Source organism: Lycorma delicatula, chromosome 4, assembly GCF_047948215.1.
Source record: "Lycorma delicatula isolate Av1 chromosome 4, ASM4794821v1, whole genome shotgun sequence".
Classification (NCBI taxonomy): Eukaryota; Metazoa; Arthropoda; class Insecta; order Hemiptera; family Fulgoridae; genus Lycorma; species Lycorma delicatula.
This window is the reverse complement of record NC_134458.1, coordinates 9330604-9355875: the sequence shown is the minus strand read 5'-3', so window position 1 is coordinate 9355875 and position 25272 is coordinate 9330604. Positions and strand designations below refer to the sequence as shown.

At 31.3% G+C, this 25272-nt stretch overlaps 1 protein-coding gene across 1 annotated transcript in view; it reads right to left on the bottom strand.

Annotated features, from left to right (window-relative positions):
- Positions 1-25272, bottom strand: part of Rbp (RIMS binding protein) — a 453814-nt gene that overhangs the window by 360048 nt on the left and 68494 nt on the right. The window contains exon 3 of the mRNA XM_075364347.1: positions 4307-4390. Coding sequence (XP_075220462.1) covers positions 4307-4390 — 84 coding nt within the window. The remainder of the gene's footprint in view (positions 1-4306; positions 4391-25272) is intronic.

Sequence of the window (25272 nt, the reverse complement as noted above, 5' to 3'; positions counted from 1 at the left end):
AGAGATATATACGGCTGACCACCAGCCAATTAAAGCACCAAGCGCTTTAATATGGTGGACAGGTACTTGCTAGCATTCAGCGACCTAGGTGTGGCAGCGAATTGCTGTCTAGACGAAGAAAATTTTAATTTATGATTGTCATGTATATTTTTGGTAGTTGACGTGATACGCCTACAAATTTTAGTAAATATGTGACAAGTGAACGGTTGGGACACGTAAGCCGGTGTTGTATGGCACCGCGCTTAGTCCGCTCACGCTTTTAGGTAAGCTCTAGGAGCTATTTAGGACACTGGTCGCTAAACTGTTCCGAGGCTCAGTAGCCATTTGTGTCACAAACATTTGGTCTTATGCTTTAGGGCGACCGATTGGGGTGGTGGTGGGAGAAATGCCAAGCAAACCAATAGTTTTTTCAATAGAGATCATCTAATAAAAAGACTTGTCATACGATTGAAACACCAAAATAAACGCAAAATGGAAAGGGTCTAAATGGTTCTTGCCACTTAAAAACAAAAACCATTTTGTTATGAAACGTTTTCAAAAAATGAAATTTGCATTAAGTAAACACTATCCAAATTACTATTACAAAATATTAAAAACATTATTATAAAAAGAGTGTTAAACACGTAATGACAAGGGTGTAAAGGACCCTTGCCACTTAACATCTAACAGATCACTTATAATGAAAGATGTTTAAAAAACATCAAAAAGCACATGTTACAATTATCATGTTATTAAAGAATAAAAACACAACCTTTATTTAAAGAAATTCTACATAGAAGCATAAAATTAATCTCTTCTTAAATTCGATCGCCTTGGTTTCCCTTTAGGCCATCCTTTTTTGCTTCTTTTTCCATCTTCCTAAAGGCCTCGATATCAAATTCCAAGGTATCTGAGGACTCGGAAATGGAGTCTTCAGATCTTCCGCCGTAAATCTCGGAGGATCTCCTGCTGCCTGCATCAAATGACATCGGCTCCGCTGGCACGGTCAGAAGTACATCACAGTTGAGACTGAATGCACTCACCGCTAGAACATGCTGGGCGCCCGACGTTCTCGCCCTGTCGGCGTAAGACCTCCGTGCTTGCGGAGACTCTATTGTTGGTTGTTTAAAATTAAAATCTTCCTTTTCCAATATTATCACTTTTAGTTTGCGAATCCCTCGATAAGGATTTTTTCTTCCTGCACTTTTACTTTAGATGTAGACTGGCTCAGTCTTTCTCTCAGTTACTGCTTCTTTTGGCTTAACATATGTATTAGTTTTTAGGTTTAAATTTAGGCTTTACAGAACCTTTTTTCACGGAAACTTTTGCTTTTTACCGATTCGCCTTTGGTCTATTTCCTCTTGATGGTCGACTCTTCTTTTCTCGATGATTCGTTCGACCATCTTAGCCAACGATAGTGCCAATTCTGAGAGCACATCTTGTGATTTTAAAGAGGCTGCAGGAGTGGATGCAACTTGTGCGTACGACGCGATCTTTGGCGTTCTGGCAAAAACAATTTTCCTAGCGTTAAAGTAGCTGACTTTCTGTATTGTCTTGATCTTTTGGATAGCTACTACCTATTTATGAATACGATAATTCCTTAACCTTGCAGAACGGCGTCCATGACAGTTGACACAGACAGGAGGATCTCTGCACGGGTTATCTGGATGCAATCGCTCACCACATACACATATCTGCTTCCTAAGCAGCTACTGTGACATAATCTAGAGGTTTTTCCTCTTCGCAAAATACACGTAAGCGTTCAGAGTAACGTAACCGGGCTAATGTTGGTCTTACAGGAAGGCCAACATTTAGCTGAATTTTAAGGGCTCAACTTTAATTTGAAACATATTTTTGATAAACGAATATTTCGAAAGTTATTCTTGGAAACTGATCCCCCCCCCCACCGCCACCGTATTACCTCCGTAGACTCTCGATAGCGGTACGCTCATCGGTATCTTCAAATTTATGGTTCAAAGAATCCATGCACACAAAGTTAGCTTTATGTGAATTTTTTCTTTATATTTCCTACTTTTCCTGTTCTAATACGTATAATTATTATTTTCTCGTTTTGAGAAGTCTAAACATTTAATACGATCGACACGCGATGAAACATTAATGTGTGCGGGTTCAATTTCATTTTCTTCGGATTTTTGAATTTTAAAAATCGAAAAGAATCCTGTATTATTTAGACAACTACGAATTAATTGTGAACATCAAGAGTATCTACGCTCACAAGTTAAAAATAAGCATTAGTTTACGTTACAGCAGTATCTGTTTTGGATAATTTTACATTAAAAAGTTCTCAGTCGCAGTATTTTCTCTATGCAATTACATTCTGCGTACAACCTCTGTTATCTTAGATTACATAGTTTTTCGTGGTGGAAGCGCTTTATTACTTCCTTGTCGATAGATAAAAATGCTTTATCGGCCCGAGATAACTTACTGCGCTGCAGTCAGTCGCTTAACGGCAAAGCATTCAGGCATTCAAAACAGTTCTTTACGTTTTCGCTATAATTATGTGTTTATTATTATGTATTTCATTGAATTTACAGTCGATAGACGATTTCGGTATTTTTGTGCACAGTTAAGTAAACGTAGAAAGTATCGGTCATGTTATAATGATAAGTGGTTAGATGAAACTTATATCATATATTTATTTCGTTTTAAGAAATCAGTCCGAGCGATGGATAAAAATTAAAATAGTACTACGATACGTCGATATCACAATATAAAGGTACCCGGTTGAAGTACGGAAGACTGCCGTTACCCACCGTTCTACGATTTTCTGTGTTCTGGTGTTTGTTGAAACTATCGCGTCAAGTCCGGTCGCACATTAAACTAAATAGAGCTTTCCAAGATTTGTAAATCACAGTAGGTTTGTTTCCGTTACTTACGATCAAATTTGAAACTACTTTTGAAGGGAAAAGTAAAACGGTAGAAATCGACGAGGTGAAGGTAGGACGAAGGAAAAAATCAGAGCGTAAAATTGAAACCTGAAGCTGAATTGAAATTGAAAATTGAAGGAAGATAGGATATATCGGAGAATATAGAGATACATGATTTTCGTATCGTCAAAGAGTCGCGCTACGTTGCTTCAGATAATTAAAAAATATTTAAGTATGTATTTATTAATAACATCCCGTAATATTGTGAATCTCAATACAGGCGTCTACATCCAAACGATCGAACTTAAGCGACGCGAATTCGGTTCAAATGAATATCGTTACAGTAACACGAATAACAGTTCCGTGGATATGTTGCCGATTACATCTTCAGCCGTAAATTTCGTGACTACAAAACCAAATCACTTCAATTTTGGGGCATCATTGCCAACTTATATACAAAGAAAGTAAACAAACACAATGATGATTCTTTCGCAGCCTTAACAGAAACAGACAGGAAATATTAAGGTAAAATCACTTTCTGATATTTAAAATTAAATTCGGGTTATAATTTTTAGCATATTTTAAAGACTATAATTACATATGAAGAAAGTATTGGAGTTTAGGTCGCACTCTGCCCAGTTACACAATTTTTCTTTATGATGGACAATAGTATTTTATTAGTGTACGACAAAATTAGGTTCTGTATTTAGATTTGAGTGGATCTCAGATAAGGAAAAGAAATAGTGCCTGGTAATAAGTTATTGGTGAAAAAGGACATTCAGCTTTGTTTCTCTTTCGGAAGAATAATGGATTCTTCCAGCGTAAAAACGCCTTTTTACGAGCGTGTCTAAGAAAGCGATTATTTACGTAGTTATTTAAATCAAGAAAAATGTAATATAAAGACAAAATAATTTTAAGCTAACAAATAAAACACAACAAAAATTACTACAAAATAATTCAAAAAGCAAAAAGCATTACTGAATATTATCTTGAGCCGTATTTATGTACTGCTTGAACGGGACACAGAAAACTAAGGGTTCTTTTTAATGCATAAACAGAACAACATCATTCTTATATAAGAAAATCTTTTAATTTTATATTAAATAAATTGGTGGGAAGATTTTTTGAGCGCTTCGAAATTTATTAAAAATTATACTTAATAAACCCTCTTTAGTTAGTATCATGTCGAGTTATACGAAAACAGTCTTTTATATGGTATGATAGAGTCAGATATACTTTAATAATAAGTGATTATTATTTTTGGAAAGATTACAAAAAAAAGTTAAAATTGCTTTGATTTTTGGAGGTTTCAGTAACATTCTGTTGACAGTTGTAATACATAGGCAAAAAGCGCGATCATATATATATATAGTGAGAGGGGGGGGAGAAATTTTTTTTTTTTTTATACTTTACTCTATATTAATATTATAATAAATTACCAGCTCGCTGTTTGAAATAAAACAACGTTTTTTGGATTCCACTTTGTCTCGTCCCGTTCCCGACTTCAAAATCTCTCCATTTCCCTGAAACAGCACAGTATTTTGTCATTAAATCCTATCTTAATAATAAAATTATTACATAGATTCTAATGATGAGACATAAAGACAGATTTTATTCTGAAAATACATATAAATAAATTAAATGTCAGCGACAACGTTTTGTTGATTATTCGAAATGTTACATCGTTTAATTAGTTGAATGTTTTTACAGATTTTATATTATTTGAGTACTGAGAACTTAGGATAAAACAAAACAATTATATTTCAACGGTTTCGTCCTTTCGGTTGAAACTTATAAATTATTATTAACTACATTAAAATAAATTTTGAAATTAGAAAAGAAATATTTTTAAATACTTAGGTACTCATTCGTTGGAATGGAATGCAAAGTTGGCAGGAGTCTATTACTCCCTACTTTATCGCAGAACCTGGACAGAGTCCCTTGCTGCTGGATCTTTCTAATCGGGCTTGTTTTTAAAAGGGTTATTTTTTTTAATCTCGGATCTAATTTTTCAAGTTTTGTCTATTATTATTTTAGTGAATTTAAGACGGATTTAATTGCATTCCAATCCGTTGTTAAACCAGCGTTATCGAACCCATTTCATGGGCCGACCGCGGAAGGCTAGGCTTATAAAGCCTGTCCTCCCGACGTAATTCCCCTTCAGACCGTCCACTGAAGTCCACTCATTCGTTATACGGCTGCCACTTTAAAATATTCTTCCATTTAAAAGACTAGATGCTAAGTATTAATTTATATATTTTTATATATCCAAATTTTTTTCATTCATTAGTTAGTCGAATGTTAATTGTCACTCTTCATTTCGTTCCGTATTCTTTTATATATATTTATTACCGCTTAAAGCCTTCTTTCTAAGATTTGTAGCAGGGCTTAGGAGATAATGGTCGAATCAACTAAATCTGGATGTCTTAATATTTATCCAACAATTTAATTCGTCTCTTCACAATATTCAACTACAATTTCTCCCTTCATCTGTTCTTCTAAAGATCCAATTCTTACTAACAGATTTATCTAATTTCTAATTTCTCCCTGTAACATCACATTTCAAACACCTTTAATCTTTTTTTCTTTTTGCTCTTCGTTGCCCATTTTTTCTACCGTAAAATACTCACATTTCACATAGATATTTTCAAGAATTACTTTACTATTAGGTAATTAAATTTAGAATTAACCGTTAAATATTATATATTTCATATTAACAGATTTATTCTCTGCATGAAAGCTTTTTTCCTTGTGCCGATCAGCTTTTGATATTAGCTATCTGATATCTTCGTCCATCCTTTGCAATTTTACTTCGTAAATAACAAACTGTTTCAACCTCAGGTATATTATTTTTCCCTATTTTAATATTTAATTCCTTATTATCTTCTTTTTATCGCATTTCATTATCTTTATTTTACTCTTATATATTTTCAAACTGAATTTCTCCTAACCGTAAATCCATTTTATGCAGTTATATTTTTGGAATTTTAGCAAAACTCAATGTCATTAACGAATATTAATAGCATCAATTTTTTTCTTCAAGTAGTTATTCCGTATTTAAATACGTAATTAACAATCATTAGCGCGAGTGATTTAATAATATTAACCATTAATAATAATACTCTATAACATATTATAAAACATAATTTTTGAAAGGAGGACCAAAATTTTGCAGTCGTTATTAAACACCTACATCATGAAAGTTATATAAGTGTTTAAGGTCTTCAGTAGATGTTATTATTATTTTATTTATTTATTTATTTTTTATTTTTTGTTATATGGGCATCCACTTCTACGGTCATTAGCCCTCGTCACATTCTTTAAAATAAGGCTTAAATCACCATCAGGTTGGTCATATGTAAGGGCGAATAGAGCCATTACATTTTATTTAAAAACAACACAAACCATTTAGGCACTCACATATATTAAAGAAACCGACAACACTTACAAGGTGTAATATATATGTAAAGAGCCCTAATAATAAAGTGAAACGATAAATAACACACAAAAACGAATGTCTTAACGATAACAATATTGTTAAAATATCTATATTCGTAGAATAAAACTACATCGCTTAGAGAATCCTTAAAACACATCAACTTGAACTGACTTACACACTTGTTAATTGTTTATTGGCGTGCAGACAAGCAACTACTTTTTCTTCTTTTCCATTCTCCAAATCAGCAGCAATATTATTTGTTAGACCGAACCTCTTTCTGAGGTCCTCTTTCATTAGATGCTTTATTGTAAGTACTTTATTACAAACTTCGCACACTGGTCTTTCTTAGCCGGTTATCAAATATGAATTTGTTATTCGCGTGTGACTGATTCTGAGTCTAGTCACAGCCTTCTTCACGGCGAGTCAGCATCACGTCGCTCTACCATTTATACGGAGACGTTTTAACTGAGTTTATTTTGGTATAAAATCTTCTCCATTCATTACTCCGCCTGTTTCTTATTGTATTAGTTAGACGATTTCAAACATCTATCACCCGAACACTAATATATCCAAGTTATCGCAGCCTGTTGCCGTTCTGGCAGCTTCGTCTGCGCTTTCGTTTCCTGCAATATCAATATGTCCTGGAGTCCATACAAATACACATCGCTGTCCTCGTCGATTTAAAACTATAAAATGGACAGGATATTTTGAATAATAAAATCCTTATTGTTCTTGTTCCGAATCGCAGTAAGACCTGTTAGTTTACGCAACACATTCTTGACTCTTGCGCGAGATCTGAGAAGACTTTTAAGTCGCTCATCATGCTGGTTTTTACTCAATCTGCTCCGAGAGCTTCGAAGAGAAGATTAATAGTGTCTACAGTTATGTCTTCTGTTCTGTATGCTGCAACCGGCTTGGGGCGCCGCCTTAGATGTTTGAAGAAATTTAACTCGTCTTCAACGTTTACATCGCCGTACATTGTTGGCCGTGATATGTGGATATCGGACCGTTTCATATGACGCAGCCTGTTTGCTAGCTTCAGCCCCTCCAATTGAGCTGCAAGTGAAAGAACGAATGACACGATATGAAGGTATGGGGAAACGTGATGCGATGGTGGCTACGAGAAATTCCTGGAAAGAAACGGATGACAGGTGAAGATTCTAATAGGATCAGGCGGCTAATTACAGACATAGATCTTTGACTATTCATTTCACCATGACACCTAGGTCATAGTGAAATGAATTTCTTCATGACACAAATGTTAACAGGTCATGGGACTTTCGAGTATTATTTGCATAGGTTCGGCAGACGTAGTTTCCCCTGCTGTATGTATTGTAGTAGGGTAGATACTGCAGAATATATGATCTTCAAGTGTGAGGAATGGCACATTTTACGTAGGCAGGCTGGCCTGAATGGGATCCAGCCAGAGAATTTAATACTTTATATTTTGACATCAGATGAAAATTGGACGGCTTTTAATTTGTTTGCCACTAAAGTGGTACGAAACAAAGTTGAGCAGACAATCTTTTGATATCCAACTCACTAAATTCAAAATAAATTCCTCTCTTAAAGAAGTATCAATAATCAATAAATCTAATGGATTTGTACCTTTTGGATTCACTTTATATAGAATATTTTTTATATTAAGACCTTGCCAAAGACATATATGAAGACCTTACCAAAAATATATAAAAATAACACACCGATAAGACAATAAATAGATTTTAAAAATTCAACTTATTTTTTAAGCAGATTTTTAGTTAATATATTAAAGAATTTAATTTAATTAAATAATAATTATAATTTAAAAAATTGTTATACGAGGTAAGTAGTACGGAAATAGGAGTACGGCGTCAAAATCCAAGATGGCTGCCCAGCGCCATCTTGGATTCCAATATGGCTGCCGTCTGACATCTTGGAATGACGTCACTGATCCAAGATGGCGGTGGTCGGCCATATTGGATTGTGACTTCACTGACGCCGTAGCCTGTGTTTGTGTGCATGTATATATATATATATATATATATATATATATATATATATGTGTGTGTGTGTGTGTGTGTGTGTGTGTGTGTGTGTTTGTATGTGTGTAAGTGTACAGAATGATATGACGTTTAGATTAACAGCTTATGTAGAACATTTTTCAATCTTTACATCAGGAAGTCACTGCAGCCGATTGGTAGTAAGGCGTCAGTAAGTCGCGTCCCGTCATGACCGGGTTCGATTCCTAGCCGACCAAGTTTTTTTTACTTCAAATATTATTTATTTATTTTATTAAAACCGACCGGTACACAACAGCTGATCAACAGCGGTACCAACCTTTGAATTAATTATTATAAATAATATTCAAAGCGAATATATTACTCAAGTTAGTATCCCTGTGGAATTTCAAATATCTCGCTAAGGGAAAAGGGAAATTCCCACAGGGAAAAGGGACATTCCAATATGGCAGTGCAGGCTACGGTGTCAATGACGTTACAATCCAATATGGCCGACCACCGTCATCTTGGATCAGTGACGTCATTCCAAGATGGCGAACGGCAGCCATATTGGAATCCAAGAGGGCGGTCGGCAGCCATCTTGGATTTTGACGCCGTACTCCTTACTACTACTACTACTACTCCGTACTACTGAGGTGTGTGAGAAAAGTAATAAGATTGGTAACTGCGAGCGATCTGGCAACACTGTGTCTACCGGTCTGTGCTACACCGGTTTGTTCATCCCTTTCACATGCTCAGTACGAGTTTCAACTTCGTTCAGCCAACACATTATTTTTGATAGCGCCATCAGTGAAGTTGTGTTTTTGTTGTGTGTTGGAGCAATGTTGTGCAATCAAGTTTTGTGTTAAACTTGGGGAATCCGCGAGTGTGAATTTTGAAAAGTTGAAACAGGCGTATGGGGAACATTGCTTATCAAGAGCACAAGTTTTCCGCTGGCATAAATCATTTTTGGAAGGTCGAGAACATGTTGAAGATCAACCTCGCTCAGGGAGACCTTCAACTTCAAAAATCTGACGAAAACGTTGAGCGTGTGAGGGTTCTTGTGAGATCAGACCGTCGTTTAACAATAAGGATGATGAGTGAAAAGTTAAATTTAAACAATTTCACCGTACATAAAATGACAGATGATTTGGAGATGCGAAAGGTTTGTGTGAAATTGGTGCCAAAAAACCTCACAAAGGAACAGAAGGACAATCGAATAAACGTGTGCGTTGGATCTTCTTGAGAGGATTGACAATGACCAAGAATTCTTCAATCGTGTGATCACAGGTGATGAATCCTGGATATTTGAGTACGATCCTGAAACAAAGCGGCAAAGCGAAGAGTGGCACACTCCGTCATCTCCTCGACCAAAAAAATGTCGAATGAGCAAATCAGAGACCAAAACCCTGCTGATTTGCTTTTTTGACTGTAGGAGTATCGTGCATAAAGAATTTGTTCTTCCAGGACAAACTGTCAACCAAGTGTTTTACAAAGGTGTCCTTGCAAGGCTCAGGAAAAGAGTGATTCGCTTGAGACCAGACATTGCAGACAAGTGGATGCGTCATCATGACAATGCCTCGTGTTACACGGCCGTTTCCATCACGGAATGTTTGACCTCAAAAAGAATACCTACGGTTCCTCAACCTCCCTATTCACTTGATTTGAGTCCTTGTGACTTTTTCCTTTTCCCGAAATTGAAACATGTCTTAAAAGGACGTCATTTTGGAACTCTGGAGAACATTCAAAAGACTGTGACCGACTATTTAAAAGCCCTACCAGTTGAAGCCTTCCAGCGCGGCTACCAGGAGTGGGAACAACGATTCCGCCGGTGTATAGCTGCCCAAGGGAACTACTTTGAAGGGAATAGTATTATTGTTTGAAAAAATAAAAACTTTGGTAAGTAAAAAGTCAGTCTCATTACTTTTCTCACACACCTCGTAGTATCATAGATATTTTATATAATATTAACATTAACAATAACACAAAATGCATATCTTTAGATATTTGTATTATGTGCTCTAATATAGACTTAAATAAATGTTTAACTACCATTAAAAACATTTTAATAACAATAATGAAATAAATAAACATTATACAAACGAATTAATTAATATGATAAAAATATGTAAAAAACATAACAACTAAAAATATGGATTCAGTTACTTGACTTTCAAAAATAAATATTATGAGTATAAACAACAGTTTGGCTTTGCTATTGGTGAATCGTCGGTAATTTTGGTAGAGATATATTTGCAATTTTTAGAAGATTATTATATAAATAAAATGTTGACTCTACATAATATACTGTAGTATAAACGTTATGTAGATGACACTATAATTATATATATATATATAATGAAAGTGTTCAAAATGAATCAAATATAATATTAAATGAATATAATAAAATTGATAAATACATAAAATTTACAAAGGAAATAGCAAATAATAATTGTTTAAACTAAACGATTTTATATAAATTATTTTGGTCGCTCGAAATTGAGCAACCAAATGATTCTATTAATTTTTGAAATTCTTTATTACGAAACCAGTATTTAAATTCTTCCCACCATCATGACATAATTTTGTTGCAATGAAAAAAACTCGTATTTGTATTGCTAATTAACTTAAAATCACCAAAACTACCATACGAATAGTTGTCTTATTTGTTCGTAACATAAATCGATTGAACTAATCTTGCAGAACCTATTTATAAAAAAATGAATTAAAAATTTAGGGATATCCAAGAAGCTATTGCTAATATTTAATCATCGCAAACATACGTTCCTCTTAGGATTTCGTACTTAGTATCAGTAACTTTAGACATTTTCACATCGGCTCGGACCTGAGCCGATGTGAGATAATGTTTATATTGTTTATTTTATACACTTTATATTGTTTATATTCAGACCAATTTTTAAAATCGTTTCCCACCATCATTACATAATTTCATCGCGTTAGAAAAACCGCATTTTTATCGATAATTAGCTTAAATTGCCGAAAATACCGTATGAATACTTATCTTTTTTCTTCTTAACTATGTACTATTTTATTGTATTTCAACCGTATGTAAAAAATAAATGATTTACAAACTTCATCAACGATTCAAAAACGATTTTATTATTTATTTATTACAACAGTAATTATATATTAAAATGATCTCATGTTTATGGATTGCAGATATTGTAGAAAAATATGATGATTCTACAAACAATGTATTTGAATATCTTACATTTAGAGAAGTGAATAAAAACCAGTATTTACTTTTACTTGCAATTATACAAGTGTTTACTTGCAGTTCTATGAATAAACAACGGTAAACCAAATACTTGACAAGTATTCTCTTTACTTGTAAAACAGGGAAGTGAATAACCTTTACTTATCAAGCGTTTACTTGTAACTACACGCAATTACTGATTCCGGTCAGACTTTACTTAAAACGAGTGAATAAAATCCTAAGTTCGGAAGAGTATTCAAGTATTTACCGGTAGAATTTCAAGGTAGCTATTTAGTAACCTTCAGTGAAGTGAATAAACTATGCTTTTTACTTTAAAGTAAATACTGGTCAAGTAAAGTAAACCCTTGAGACTAAGTGAATAACCTTTTACTAATACTTATAAGTAAACACTTGTAACATGTGTAGTTTCCGAGTATTTGCGAGTAGATTTCCCATTTTGCTTTTACATATCCAGTATTCTCTTTACTTATCAAGTAAACACTTACATGATTCATATCCTGTACAACATCATGTTCAGATACTTTTGTCAATACATCAAACGTTTCTCATGTTTTAATCAATCCAGCACCGTTTGCATGCCAGTCTTTTAGCAAACATCATCATGTCTAGTGAAGAGACTAATTTCGAAGTACAAGAACCAGTAGAGCCATCTGCGTCAGAAAGTAGCAGAATTTATTTGGTAAATATTCTTGAAGACAACACCGTTGTTTTAGACCGGTCTATGAGTTCTAAAAGAATTGCTGCCAAAGAAAAAGCATACAACACTATTCAGAAGGAATATCAGAAAAGTGCGGGGAAGTCAATTACAGGAGAAAAACTAAAAAAAAATTTAAATAACATGAAAACAGACCTTAAAAAGGAAACTGACAAAATTTAAAGTGGGAATAGAGCAGTGAAATTACTAAAATGGGAATCAAACCTCCTTGAGTTACTTGAAATTCAAGAAAATCCTGTATTGCATCAGATACCGGGAACAACCAATGTAGGAATTGAAAATAGGATTCAAGAAGATACCACAATTCAGCCTACTAACAAAATCGCTAACAAGTCAGCAGATGAAAATCATTCAAAATCAGGACAGCTTGAAAAGCGTAAAAAAGAGAGACAACATTGGGACGCTGATGAAACAGCCGATCTATCAACCACTGATCTTCAACGACTCGTTCTCAATGAGCAGCTGAAACTTGCAAGAATGCAGATGAAGAGAAAGGAAATAAAAATTAAGGCAGAGGAGATAGAACTGGAACAAGAGAAAATTAAATTACGTCAGCTGCAATCATCTTCAACAGAACGGTGCGAATTTAATGAAGAGATTTTGATCTCAGCCAATATATATTGTTGAAGTAATCCTTATTTTGTATTACTGTAAAAAAAATTATGTATTTCATTTTGTATTTGTAAGCCTTAATAAAATAAAATAAAAACCTATAACTTCAAAAAAAAAGTATTAAAAATCCATTTATACTTGCGGGGGCCGCGTGCGTATGTGTGTTAAAACATGCTCATTCATTCGCGTGCAAACATGCACGCGCACACACATACACACACCAGTATAAAATAGAAGTATCCAGTATAAATGATCAATTTTGTTTTTTCTCTTATACTGATTTTTCTCTTTATTTATTTTTCTCCTGTTATTTATACTTATTATATTTTTTATGTACAAAATGAGGTAAGGAAAAGGGTAACAAATTTATAATAATAATAATAAATTTTATTAAAGTTTTTAATAAATGATAAATATAAAAAAAATGGTAAAATGATAAGGAGTTTATTCCAAATCAATTTTCCAACAACAAAGCCATGATTTCATTTCTTCTTTCCTGCCCTCTGAGACGAATTCCATCCTCTTCAAGTTCTTCTGGTTCTTCATTTTTATCCTCTTCTCTTTCATAATTGATATTTTCTTCTAACTCACAATATTCGTCATTTAAATGTTTCGCAACATTGTGTAAAACAGAACATGCTACAAATACTTTCGGAATTTTTTCCAATTTTACACGAACAAGATTCGCCAATATCGGGAACCGTTTCTTAAGTTGACCAAAAATGCGTTCAATAACAACTCTTTCTTTAGAATGTTGTTTATTGAACACTTCTTCCTGCCTGTTTCCCGCTGGTTTAAAAGGTGTTATTAACCACGGAGCAATTCCGTACCCACTGTCTCTCAAAAGGCATACCGTACCATTAAATTTAGCCATGGTTTGGCAAACACAGCTCCGTCTCCAAATGCGACTGTCATGGGAGCTACCCGGCCAAGAAGCATCAACGCTAGTGATTTTTTCAGTGGAATCACATGTTACCTGAACGTTGATGCTGGGATACTTCTTACGATTTATGTAACAGTCTCCGTAGCGTGCTGGTTTATTTATTTCTAAGTGCGTGCAATCCACAGCACGTATTACGCTCGGCATTTTAAAGCGAGAACTTCATTTTCTCTTGGCTTCATTTAACTCATGAGCATTCTGTGGAACGTGAATCCACTCAGATGCCTTTTCATTTATTTTGTTCAGAACGTAATCGAAAGTTTTGCATACTGTAGAACGGTGAATCCCGAAGTCTTCACTGACACCGTTTTGAAATCCAAGGTCTGATAAGTACCGCAAAAATACTTCCATCTTCTGTTGCGATGACAGAGCACCTCCTCGCTTTTCATTACTTTCTTCCAAAAAAGCGTTCGTCAAAAATTCAACTGATTCTTTTATAAAAGGAATTAGTTCTTCATATCTTCTTCAACTCAATGCTCGCCTTTCTTTGTAAGTTTTTGGTTGACAAAGGCAGCCATACCAAGTATAACAAATTAAATGAAAGTTTGATAAGAATCTAAAAGACAGTTTCGAATTATGACATCTTTATATTTAAGTTTTATTAGGTTTAGATCTGGAAAGTATAATGTTGTATTATATACTAAATGCAAAGCGGTGCGGTGCCTGTTGTAATAAAGCATTTATTGACTGGAATTTGTAAGAAAATTTCTAAAACTGCTTTTTCTAAAATATATTTTTGTCTCTAATTAATCTGTTAAAAGATAAAGATTACGAACAGCTACTAGACAAAATTTTACAAATATACTGTAATATAAAATACAAAATACAAGTAATGTATTGATTAATAGTACAAACCCCAATGATATTTCATTGCTTGCAAAGACAGCAATCAATATAGATAAATTTATGTTTATTCGTCAAAATATCAATTATTTTTTAATATAAAACAAAATAGTAATTTTAAGTTGGTTGTATATAAAAATCAAAACGATAATGGTATTATTGTTTTCGTTTTATTAGCGTTAAATCAAATTCCTTTACATGAATGTTCTTGGAATGAAAGACTTCAAGTATATCCGTGAAAGTTTATGTCTTCCATACGACAGTATTACAGTAAAACGTATATCATTTTTACACGTGCAATTTAATCGTTTTTATTCAAATAATAGCGTATCATATAATTATATAAAAACAATAGGTTTACATAATGGTACATTTTGTTAAAAAACTTAATAAATACAAATCAGTAGATACAGATAAATATAAATATAGAAATATAATCTCTAAAAAACACAGAAAAGTCGAAATATTAGACACTAAAAGTCAAATTATGTTGAAAGACAATTGTAATTGACTTACACTGAACCAATTACACACGTTAAAGAATCATTTAACCTTAGAAATTTATATTTTTATATCAATAACATAATTCAATGAAAATAAATGTTGTTGAAAAGATTGCTGTTTATTGTAAAAAATGTGTAGAAAAAATGATTTTAAATGAAATATTTTCGTGGTCGGAATTCCGTCTAAATTTAAATACACTTTAAAATATAATGTTTTTTTTTATATATCGGTTTAGATAGATATTACAGTAGCATTGATCTTTAATCTCTACTTAATGTAAATTACAGTTTCTCTACGCATGCGCAGTAGCATATTAATCGACGTATGTTACGAACTAATAAAAAGTTAACTATTCATATGATATTTTCGCCTATTTTAAGCTAATTATTAATACAAATACGGGTTTTTTTAATAGTACAAAATTATGTGAAAATGGTGGAAAACAATGTAAAGCACGGTATCAAAATAAAGAAAAGAATTAATTGAATTTTACAATAATAAAGCCGGACTCTCAGATTCGAGGATCGGCTTTTTATGAGGTATGAGGTTAAAAATGAAAATAAAGACGAAACAACTAAAATTATTATCGGTATGTATGTTTATAAGAAATTATTATTTATCTGCATTTCGCATACATTAAAAAAAAAAACAACTGGCTGGCTTTCGAACCAATTGACTACGGGATGCGGCTGTTTGTCGCCTTATTCCGTTCGGTTACACCAGCTACATGATATGTCTATACATATCATGTATACAATTTTGTATTATGTAATACAATTTTCTCTATAGAAAATTGTATTACATAAGTTACATGTTATCTTTTACGTATAATGAATGTTAACAGCAATACCATATGATCATTACAGTTTTTCACCTTATTTATATAAGATGTGTTTTCATGTCGGTTCTAATTACTCGGACCAAGCAAGCAAAAAAAAGTGCGTATTTAATAAAACTTTTTAAAAAACTCATTGTGGAAAAAATAAAACTTTTTGTTATTTCAACTAGATCTTATATTTTTTTTTTTTTCAATCACAATGCAATTATGTGATAATGTTATAAATCTACATTTAATACATTATCTAATTATGGAACATCAATAACTTTATATATGAATATAAAGATCTTTAGATTGATTAATTTCATTCAAATCTGATTGTGTAAAGATCGTTAACTATATATATAAATAAAATTTATTTCTATTCAAATACATTGGTTACAGTGGATCGACTTTTAAATGTTAATTATTCTTTAATGCATCACTCAATTCATCAGCTGGAATCCAGCCGATGAGATAACTTCATGATTCTTTATATTTAACACATTTATTTAATACATTTTAATATATTTCTTTTACTTAAATTAGCACCATTTTATGTAAATAAAGACGGTTTCTGTAAACATAGATATATAAATAATATATACCTACATTATAACAAATAAAATGGATATTAACATTCAGAAAAAATATATTAATACTTTTAAGTTATCGTAAATTTAATACAAATACGTTTTATAATAGCGATGTCAACATAGATAAAATTCACACTTTAATTAAAATGCAAAACAATGTTGCAAAATTAACAATTAAATTCCGCTACGAAGAGTTTTTCCTATTTGCTACCTCACAAACATATACAAATAAACTGTTCCCCAACTTCCTCCATTTAAAATCATTATAACTTTCTCCTTCATTAAAATATTATCTAGATTTTTTTTCAAATTCTCTTAAAATGCAACACCTGTCTATAAAATATACGATGTCCTTCTTTTCCTCCTTTCTATAATTACAAATTGACACGACGAAGATCCTCTTCCTTCTGATGAGTAGTATTCAGCGGCAACATTGAATTCTTCGCTTTGAAGACAATGCTGGTAAATTTTTTATCATAACAGCCCTTTATAAACAAATCCTCTGCATTTAAATTCCTATCTTTGGTTCTAGACTGAAACTGTGCTCATTTAGCACTCTATATTTAATATCTGCTTCAAATCTTTCCTGATTCTAGACGTAGGTACGGCTCTCACCACTCGTTTTTATTCCTGACACTAAAATTGAGATTCATATTATACCTCCAAAAACATTTTTCAACTCCTTAAAAAGGAAAATATATTATTTAGTGAACATCGAAAATCGTGTTGAACTGTTTTATTCAAACCAGTTGTCACTTTCGTAATAAATCTTGAAAATATAAAAAATGAAATAATTTTTTTTTTTTTAGTTATACGGTCAAAAAATATAACTCTATAATGACAATATATTTCTTATAAGTGCTTTGCACGTTTGTTTTACAGAAACTTGACGTAGATTTAAAAGCCCTATTCCAAAAACACCCGTTGTTTTCCTTATTTTCTAAATAAGCATTCTTATTTAGACTGTTTTCTTACTAAATCGTTAAAAATTGTTATGAACGTTAGTAAAAACTTCTGCGAAGGTGTTTTGTGGTCCTTTAATAACAAATAGTATTAGAGCAACCCATTATTCTATCGGCCAAAACATAAATTTATGATTCTCGTTTCTTAAAATCTATTCAAATTTAATAAATAAAAATTCTGATTGGTTTATAAAAAAAGGTTCTTAGTAGAAAACTGAGAATAACTAGACCTCTGTAAAATATTGCTTAACTCTTGCCTCGAGTATAGTGTGGCACTAATTAAAATAAACACCATAATGATATTATTTTGAAAGAACAAAAAAATAAAAATCACACCGAACTGACTGAAAATCTTTTATACAGTATTTTATTTACAACCGATTCAAACGAGAAATATTGTAATCGTTTACGCATTCTGAAAAATCAAAAAATATGACTTTTCGACTGTATTTTTAATTAAATGTAGAAATTCCAAAATATCAATAAAAAAATTCTATAAAATATATCAAAATATGAAAATTTATCTTTGATTTCATCAATTTGTTTTTAGTAATTTTCTTGACAATAGTGGACATTTTAAAAAGCTTATATCATCCATCCTCTTATCGTACTGAAATAATTTTGTTATATTTCATTTTGTGTGCTTTCATTTTTAGCGGTTTAAAATTAATGAACTATTCTAAACACAAAAATAAGTTTAATCGCAAGTAATCAATATTAACTTTAATTGAATATTGTGCTTTTCTACGAAAGTATAAAAAATAAATTTTATATGTAACTAAAAATTATACTGTTTTACTGAAACCAGTAACTTAGATAGAAACTATCAATTACAAACGAATTAAAAAACTTGGTTTAGGAAAATTATAGCAATATTTAAAAAACAAAATAGTCCATATTTAAAACAAACTCTGTAATTCTTATAATTGGGCAATGACTGTAATTGTTAAACAAGCGGCACCAATTACGGCAATATAAACAAATGATTGAAAATTTAATTTCTCTTTCCTTTTTTTACTGTCAATCTTTAAAACCGTTAGTAAAAAGTTTATAAATGTTTTTTTTATATCCCTCAGAAACAAAGTACGTTTTGGTAAGAATAAAAGTCCGTATATTACATAATTAAACTAATTACAAAATGTTATCCTTTTTTTAATAATCAAGCAATGAAGGAGGTAAAAATCATTGATTTTCTTTTTTTTTCATAAATTTTAAACAAAAGATTTCCTGTTTAATTTAAATTAATTCTTTAAAAAATAAATTCAAGAAAGCACATTTAAGCTTTTTGTTCCGCTGTTTATTTAACCATTTTGTTGTTTGTTACTATATTATAAGCAATCAAACTCCGTTGTTTTCACTGAATAGCCAAATTTTACTTGACTTCGGCATCTACTGTACAATTATCCAGTAAAAACAGACCGTAAGCATTCTTATTCGGATTTCACGAGATACGACTCTTATCTTATCGGTTAAAATAACGAAGCACAGTAGACAATTAACGGTTTGTTCGCTAGGTATTATAATCGTAAAGCATGAAGATGATCTGAACATAAGTCACAATTATTTCCTGAAAACATCAAGAATACAATTATTTTCCTTCTCAAGAACAAAGAGCATTCCATGTCAGGCAATAAGCAGGATTAATGATCCACACTCTGTTCTCACAGAACACCCTCACATCTTCACTCTTTGGACATAGCAGCTAGCCTTATAATGAATATCATTACTATGAGAGAAAGCAACATTGACTAATGCCAATTATATCTATTCGGTGGTACTTAGCCGTCTCAGTATGTAGTCACCTCACTTAGTTTACAACCATTACACCTGTAACTATACTTGATATCTGATGAATTAGGAAGGCTGCTCCTTAATATTTTCTCTGAGCATGACTTTGCGTCAAATTGCGTAATATATTTTGCGTTTTATTCCTAAGTAGTAATTTTTTCATGTAGGTATCTATGTTAAGTAGTTTAGAATAGCTTTTTTGCTTTAAAAAGAACAAATATGGTTACTGTATGCCGTTGTAACGTATTTAATTCAATCGAAAATGGAAAAAAGGCGTGATTTTTTATACCTGTCAGGGGAGGTATTTTTTACGGAACATTAATTTGCATTAATTATCCGCCAATAAACGATAACCGTAAGAAGTTAATCGACTGAAATGACCGAATGGCCTCTATAACACTGATACTCTGTATATTAAGGAGTGATTTTATACACATTTTAATCCGGTTCGTGAGTTATCCAAAATTCCGTGTACGCTACCGAAAGTATTCTAATAATTCTCGAGCAATGATAACGTGAAAGTGTTTTTCGCCAAGAAAAATAAAAAGAATTTATCTTTTAAAACATATAGCACAATCGTGTGGATTTAAATGCTATAACCGTAACGTTTATTACTTTTGGTCTGTCACGAATCCAAAAGTTACTGCCGAAAAGACAGCGCCTTCTCGCTTTCTTTTCTAATCAAACACACTGTTTAATGTCGGAGTACCGAACCGACTATTTATCGTAAAAATCAAAGAGTATGAAGGATTTCAAAAGAGGAGAACAAGAATAGAATGGACCAAGCAAAGAAGAGAAGAACACTTGCACAAAATGGGAAATTATTGGGAATAAAAGAAAAAGGTCCTACAGAAACCGGTGTCGATTCATAAATAATAATTAATTGACCGGTGTTTTTTAACACAACCTTTTGATATTTTATCTACTTGTGTGTTTGCGACGCAGTTATGATCGAACACATATTCCTGTACTTTTAAATTTTATTATGAATTCCATATATATATAGGTAATATTTAGCCATACAAGTGACTCACCTTCACTCGTTTCTCAACGCAGCAATTGACTATAGAGTAGACAGCAATACGCTCAGAGAAATTAATTCTGACATCAATAAAGCAAGAGAACATTTCTACACTTGCTACACTTTTTATTCGACTACTAATTCATTACAATCTCAATAATAGATACCTGGGAAAATCCATGAGGCTGTACTTTCAGTTATTAATTTTCTTTTAATTTGATACTTTTATAAGCCTAATGATATTTAATATGAGAACTATTTTTGCAGCATATTTCAGATATCTTTAAAATGATTTGGTATTTTTTTTAATATATTTTTTTTATAATGTTTTTGGCAGTTTAAGTTTCAAATAATTTTGATAAATTAACTAATATTTATATTAATTAAAATATCACAGATTTTAAGTCAATTTTATAAATATTTATTATATTATTATTTATCATAAAAAATCATTAACAGTTATGATGATTAAATTATGTAAAAGTATTATTAGGCTATGATAATATATATACATAATTTTTTTATAATACAACATTTTTTAAAAGACTGAATATTTATTCAAGTTTTGAAGATTTAATGTCAGGCTACTGTTTTCACTAGGCTTAAGTTTACTCAATACTTTTTCTGAATCTGTGACTAAAGTTTGATAGTATTTTATCGGATCATTTTATCTAGATACTTCTAACAACATCATGTTGTGAGTTGTCATCAGATGTTAAGTCTCATAATCTCACGCTATGTTTACCTGGATATTACAGTCTTCAAATTACCTACATTTTCTTTTTAACCATTCGATTTGCTAGTATATATATATATATATAGAATCACAATTTTCGAACATGGTATATGTGGAAACGGGTTTTACTAAACATGTAATTATATCTGTAATAAATGCTGTTTTGTAGCTAAAATTAAAAGTCGTACAAAGTATCTCCTTTTTCGGGCTGTACATATAAGTTTGTATAAATATATAAAATTATAAATAAAATATTTAGTTTTAAACAATAAATTAACAAAATTGATTTTTTCTTAATACTGAGGAAAATACTCGGACGCAGAAAAATAGAAGACTGTTAGAAACTATGGAAAAAGTATGAACTTTATCGGAAGGTAGGCAGGCAAACTAACAGATCGCGAATAGGAAAAAGCCTAAATTAGGAAAATGACTTGCCTTCTGCGGACGCTTTATGATAACAGACGAAAACAGACTAACCGATAAAATCTTTGACCGAGGAAACAACAGAAAGACAACTACCGAGCGGTTCAAACAGATCAAAAAAAATCTAACAGAAGCAAAGATAAAAACACATGAAATCACAGACAAAACTCAAATAGTGTGAAGGATTCCAAAAGAAAAGAATAAGAATAGAATGGATTAAACAAAGGAGAGAAGAACACTTACGCAAAGTGTAAAGTTGTTGGGAATAAAAGAAAAGGATGTCCTACAAAGACAGGTATCGATTCAAAAATAAAAATTAATTGTCCGGTGTTTTTTTAACTCAACCTTCTGGCATTTCATCTATTTGTATATTTACGGCGCAATTACTATCGAACACGTGCTCCTATACTTTTAAATTGTATTATGAATTCCATGCTATTAGGCAGAACGGTATATGTTTGACGATTTTAAAAAAAAAAAGTCCTTTTGAAAATGGTGATGCTATTTTTCACAGAAAAAGCGATAGAAAAGTGCGATAGAAGGGTTGTTTCCACTGTCACCCCGTCTACATGCGTCCTCCTCTTTAATCATGACGTGACCTAATTCTGACGTCACCCAGTACTTGCAGTTATTTCTTAGTTTACATTTTACTTTACCTGTAAGCTTAAATTTTGTCTCCGAGATCGTTTTTCTTTACTTTACAATATATTTTGTCTTTCTCAACTTACTATTAAATACTTAATATTCAGTTGATTTTCATTTAAACTATTTTTTACAGTTTAACCATCGCACACATTATTTGCAAAACAAAGAGAATAAAGATGCAAAGAAAACCGTCGAGATATTGTGAGAATAGCGCGGCAGTCATCGGTCAGTTAAGTGTTACGAAATCGGTAATACAATAAGATTTAACTAGATTCGAAATTTCGTTTTGTAACCATTCTAATTTTCACTTTATTAATTCTATTTCAATGTTAAATTCTCTCTCTATTCCTTAAATTCAGTACAAATTACTGATTGGAGCTGAATAAATAAATAATAAGATTGATTAGCTCATCAGATTTTTAACTTTTAATCTGAGAATATTTCTTATCTGTTACAATTAGGTAAGATGTAATACTTAAATTAAAATATAAAAAGTATATAGTTAACCGTCTTTTCTACTTTTTACTTTTAGATTAATAATGAACTATTTACTATATATACTGCTATCACCGTTATTACTAAATTTACTTTTTTTTAGTATTTAATTATAAGTATATACTTTTTAAGTACTAAATTAAGCATTTATTATTCGACTCGAAATTTTAAGATTACGTAGAATATTATTAAATTAAAGCGCTTTCAAATAACGCCTCCGCGGCAGAGCGGTAGCATCTCAACCTTTCATCCTGAAGGTTAAAGTCTGAATCCTGATCACACACGCCATTTTTCATACGTGTAAAAGATTTCAATTCCATATTCACACGCACAAGCTTCGTACTTATGCAGTGAATTAATCGTTGACAAAAAGGAGTGAAAATTGAAGGATATATTAATATTTCAGATGTATAAAGAAAATAAAGGGACAGTCGGTTCGATGTTTACGTATAGATGAAACATAATATTTTTGTGTTTTACTTAAACTTAGTTAAACTTTTTTACATCTTTAGACTTTTTTCTGGCAGTTTATCGGTAAAAATTCCAGTTTTTTTCATTAGAAAAGAGTTACACGATTTTTTTTGACATTTATACGAATAAAGATACAGATTAAAGATTATAAAGATACTTGTAAATTACGAATGTTTTATTTAAATATTTTAGTGTTCCTAAAATTAAAATTAAAAAAAACTTTAAACTTATCGGCAGCCGTTATTAATACACGACCGGTTATTAAATGTAAACACCGTTAGAAAAGGGAAGCATTGACGATCGTTTATAAAAAAAATAAAGATTAAACTTATATTTTTATGATATCCTAAAGCGTTAAGGGGAACTGAAAATTAAATTAAAAAAAAAAAAATATATATATATATAATTAAAAGTTTCTGTTTTGCCGAGATCGTTACCGTATCTGTTGTAATTATAGTTACAGGTGAATTATTATCGGATCTAAACATATTTTTAAGTTTATGAAACTAACTAAATCTAAAAATCGATGAAAATTGATGATCTAATTAAAAAAAAATTATCGTGCAGCAGTCATTGATAAAAATCAGACAGATTTATCTTACGTAAAAAAAGGATCAGTTCGGTTTGAAAACATAATTTAAAATTAAGATCAGTCAGTATACTTTCATTAAATTTCGTGTAATCGCAGAATTATATTCTAATAATTTTTACAAATAAAAGAAATCTTGAAGTAATTAATTTTTTACAAAATTTTTAAAAGTATAAATTAATTTTTTTTTACTGATGAAATTTTACACAGGATTTGATGCGTCCGATAACGACTGCAAATAGAAGCGAATGAGAAAACGATTGATATCTTACTTATGCAAAGAAGTTCACCAGTTTGTCAAAAACCGTAAGTACAGTATTGCATATGGTGTACGCTTCACGCGTTTCTAATTTTTTTTTTGTTTTTTTCTTTTTTTAAGATAATAATATTAATTATTGTAATAATCTTATGCGTTTACGTTTAAAATTAAATGAAAATGTTTTTCTTCTAAAATTCTGTATAAATTTTGGCTTTTACTTGTTGATTAAAAACTACTCGATGTTATTTAAAATATCTGTTATACAGAAAACCCCTTCTTTCATCAGAATTAATTAATATTATTCTCATAGAAAATATTTTCTGTTTTATAATTAATTCTAAAAATCAGAATTAATAGAAGTTACCGATTCGTTCTGCTTATAAATATAATTTAGTAAAAATGTAATAATTTAGAACGAAAGAAAATTATTTATTAATTTTAATGAAATAAACTTATTTAATAGATTTCTAAGAAAACCTGCTTAAAATTTAATTAAAGATAATTTATTTATAATCTGTACCGGAATCGGATAGCTATAATAAAGTTCAGGAAAAAGCAAATTCTAATAGAGAAAGGAAGGAGTGGAAAATTTAATCAATCCGCTTTGCTTTTCAGTTCGTATATAAAAGGGGAAATAAAGGAATCGAAGGAAAAACTTTTAAAGAAAAGTTATTCGAGCAGAAAAAGTTATAATATTAAAAGATCCGTCAATAATATTAGTCTTTTGATACAAATTAATAACGGATTACCAGAAATACTAAGTAGCGTATTTACAGCCGAGGTGCAAATTAAACGAAAACTACAATCGATTAAAATAAATAAACTACTGCAATTACATCGGGTAAGAGAGTACCGATGAATTTAATATTAGTATGATTAAAGTTGTGAGATTAAATCGATTAAACAGAATTCAAAAACATCTTATTATTTATTTATAAAATAGTATAAAGGACGGTCGAAGTAAGAGAAACATAAAAATCGAACCGCATAAAAAGGAACGTTTTTCATACAGAGAAAAAATCGATCGGTAGTGATCACAGATTTTCCGCAGCGTAAAAAAACGTTTTCCTCAGCGTAATAACTTTGAGGATATGAAACGTAGGCTATACGAATAATAAAAAGTAAAGGAATAGAAGATTTATAAAATTCGCTGTTGATGGATAAATAGCGATTAGATGGTTTGATGAAATTAGAATGAAATTTTTTTTAATGAATCAGAAAAGATATCTAATCGAAAGAAAAATCAGACGCATCTACGTTTACGTCAACCAGGATCAGTTAATTAGGCGTAAAAAGGAATAGGACAGTGTGAGAAAAATTAGCGATGACAAAC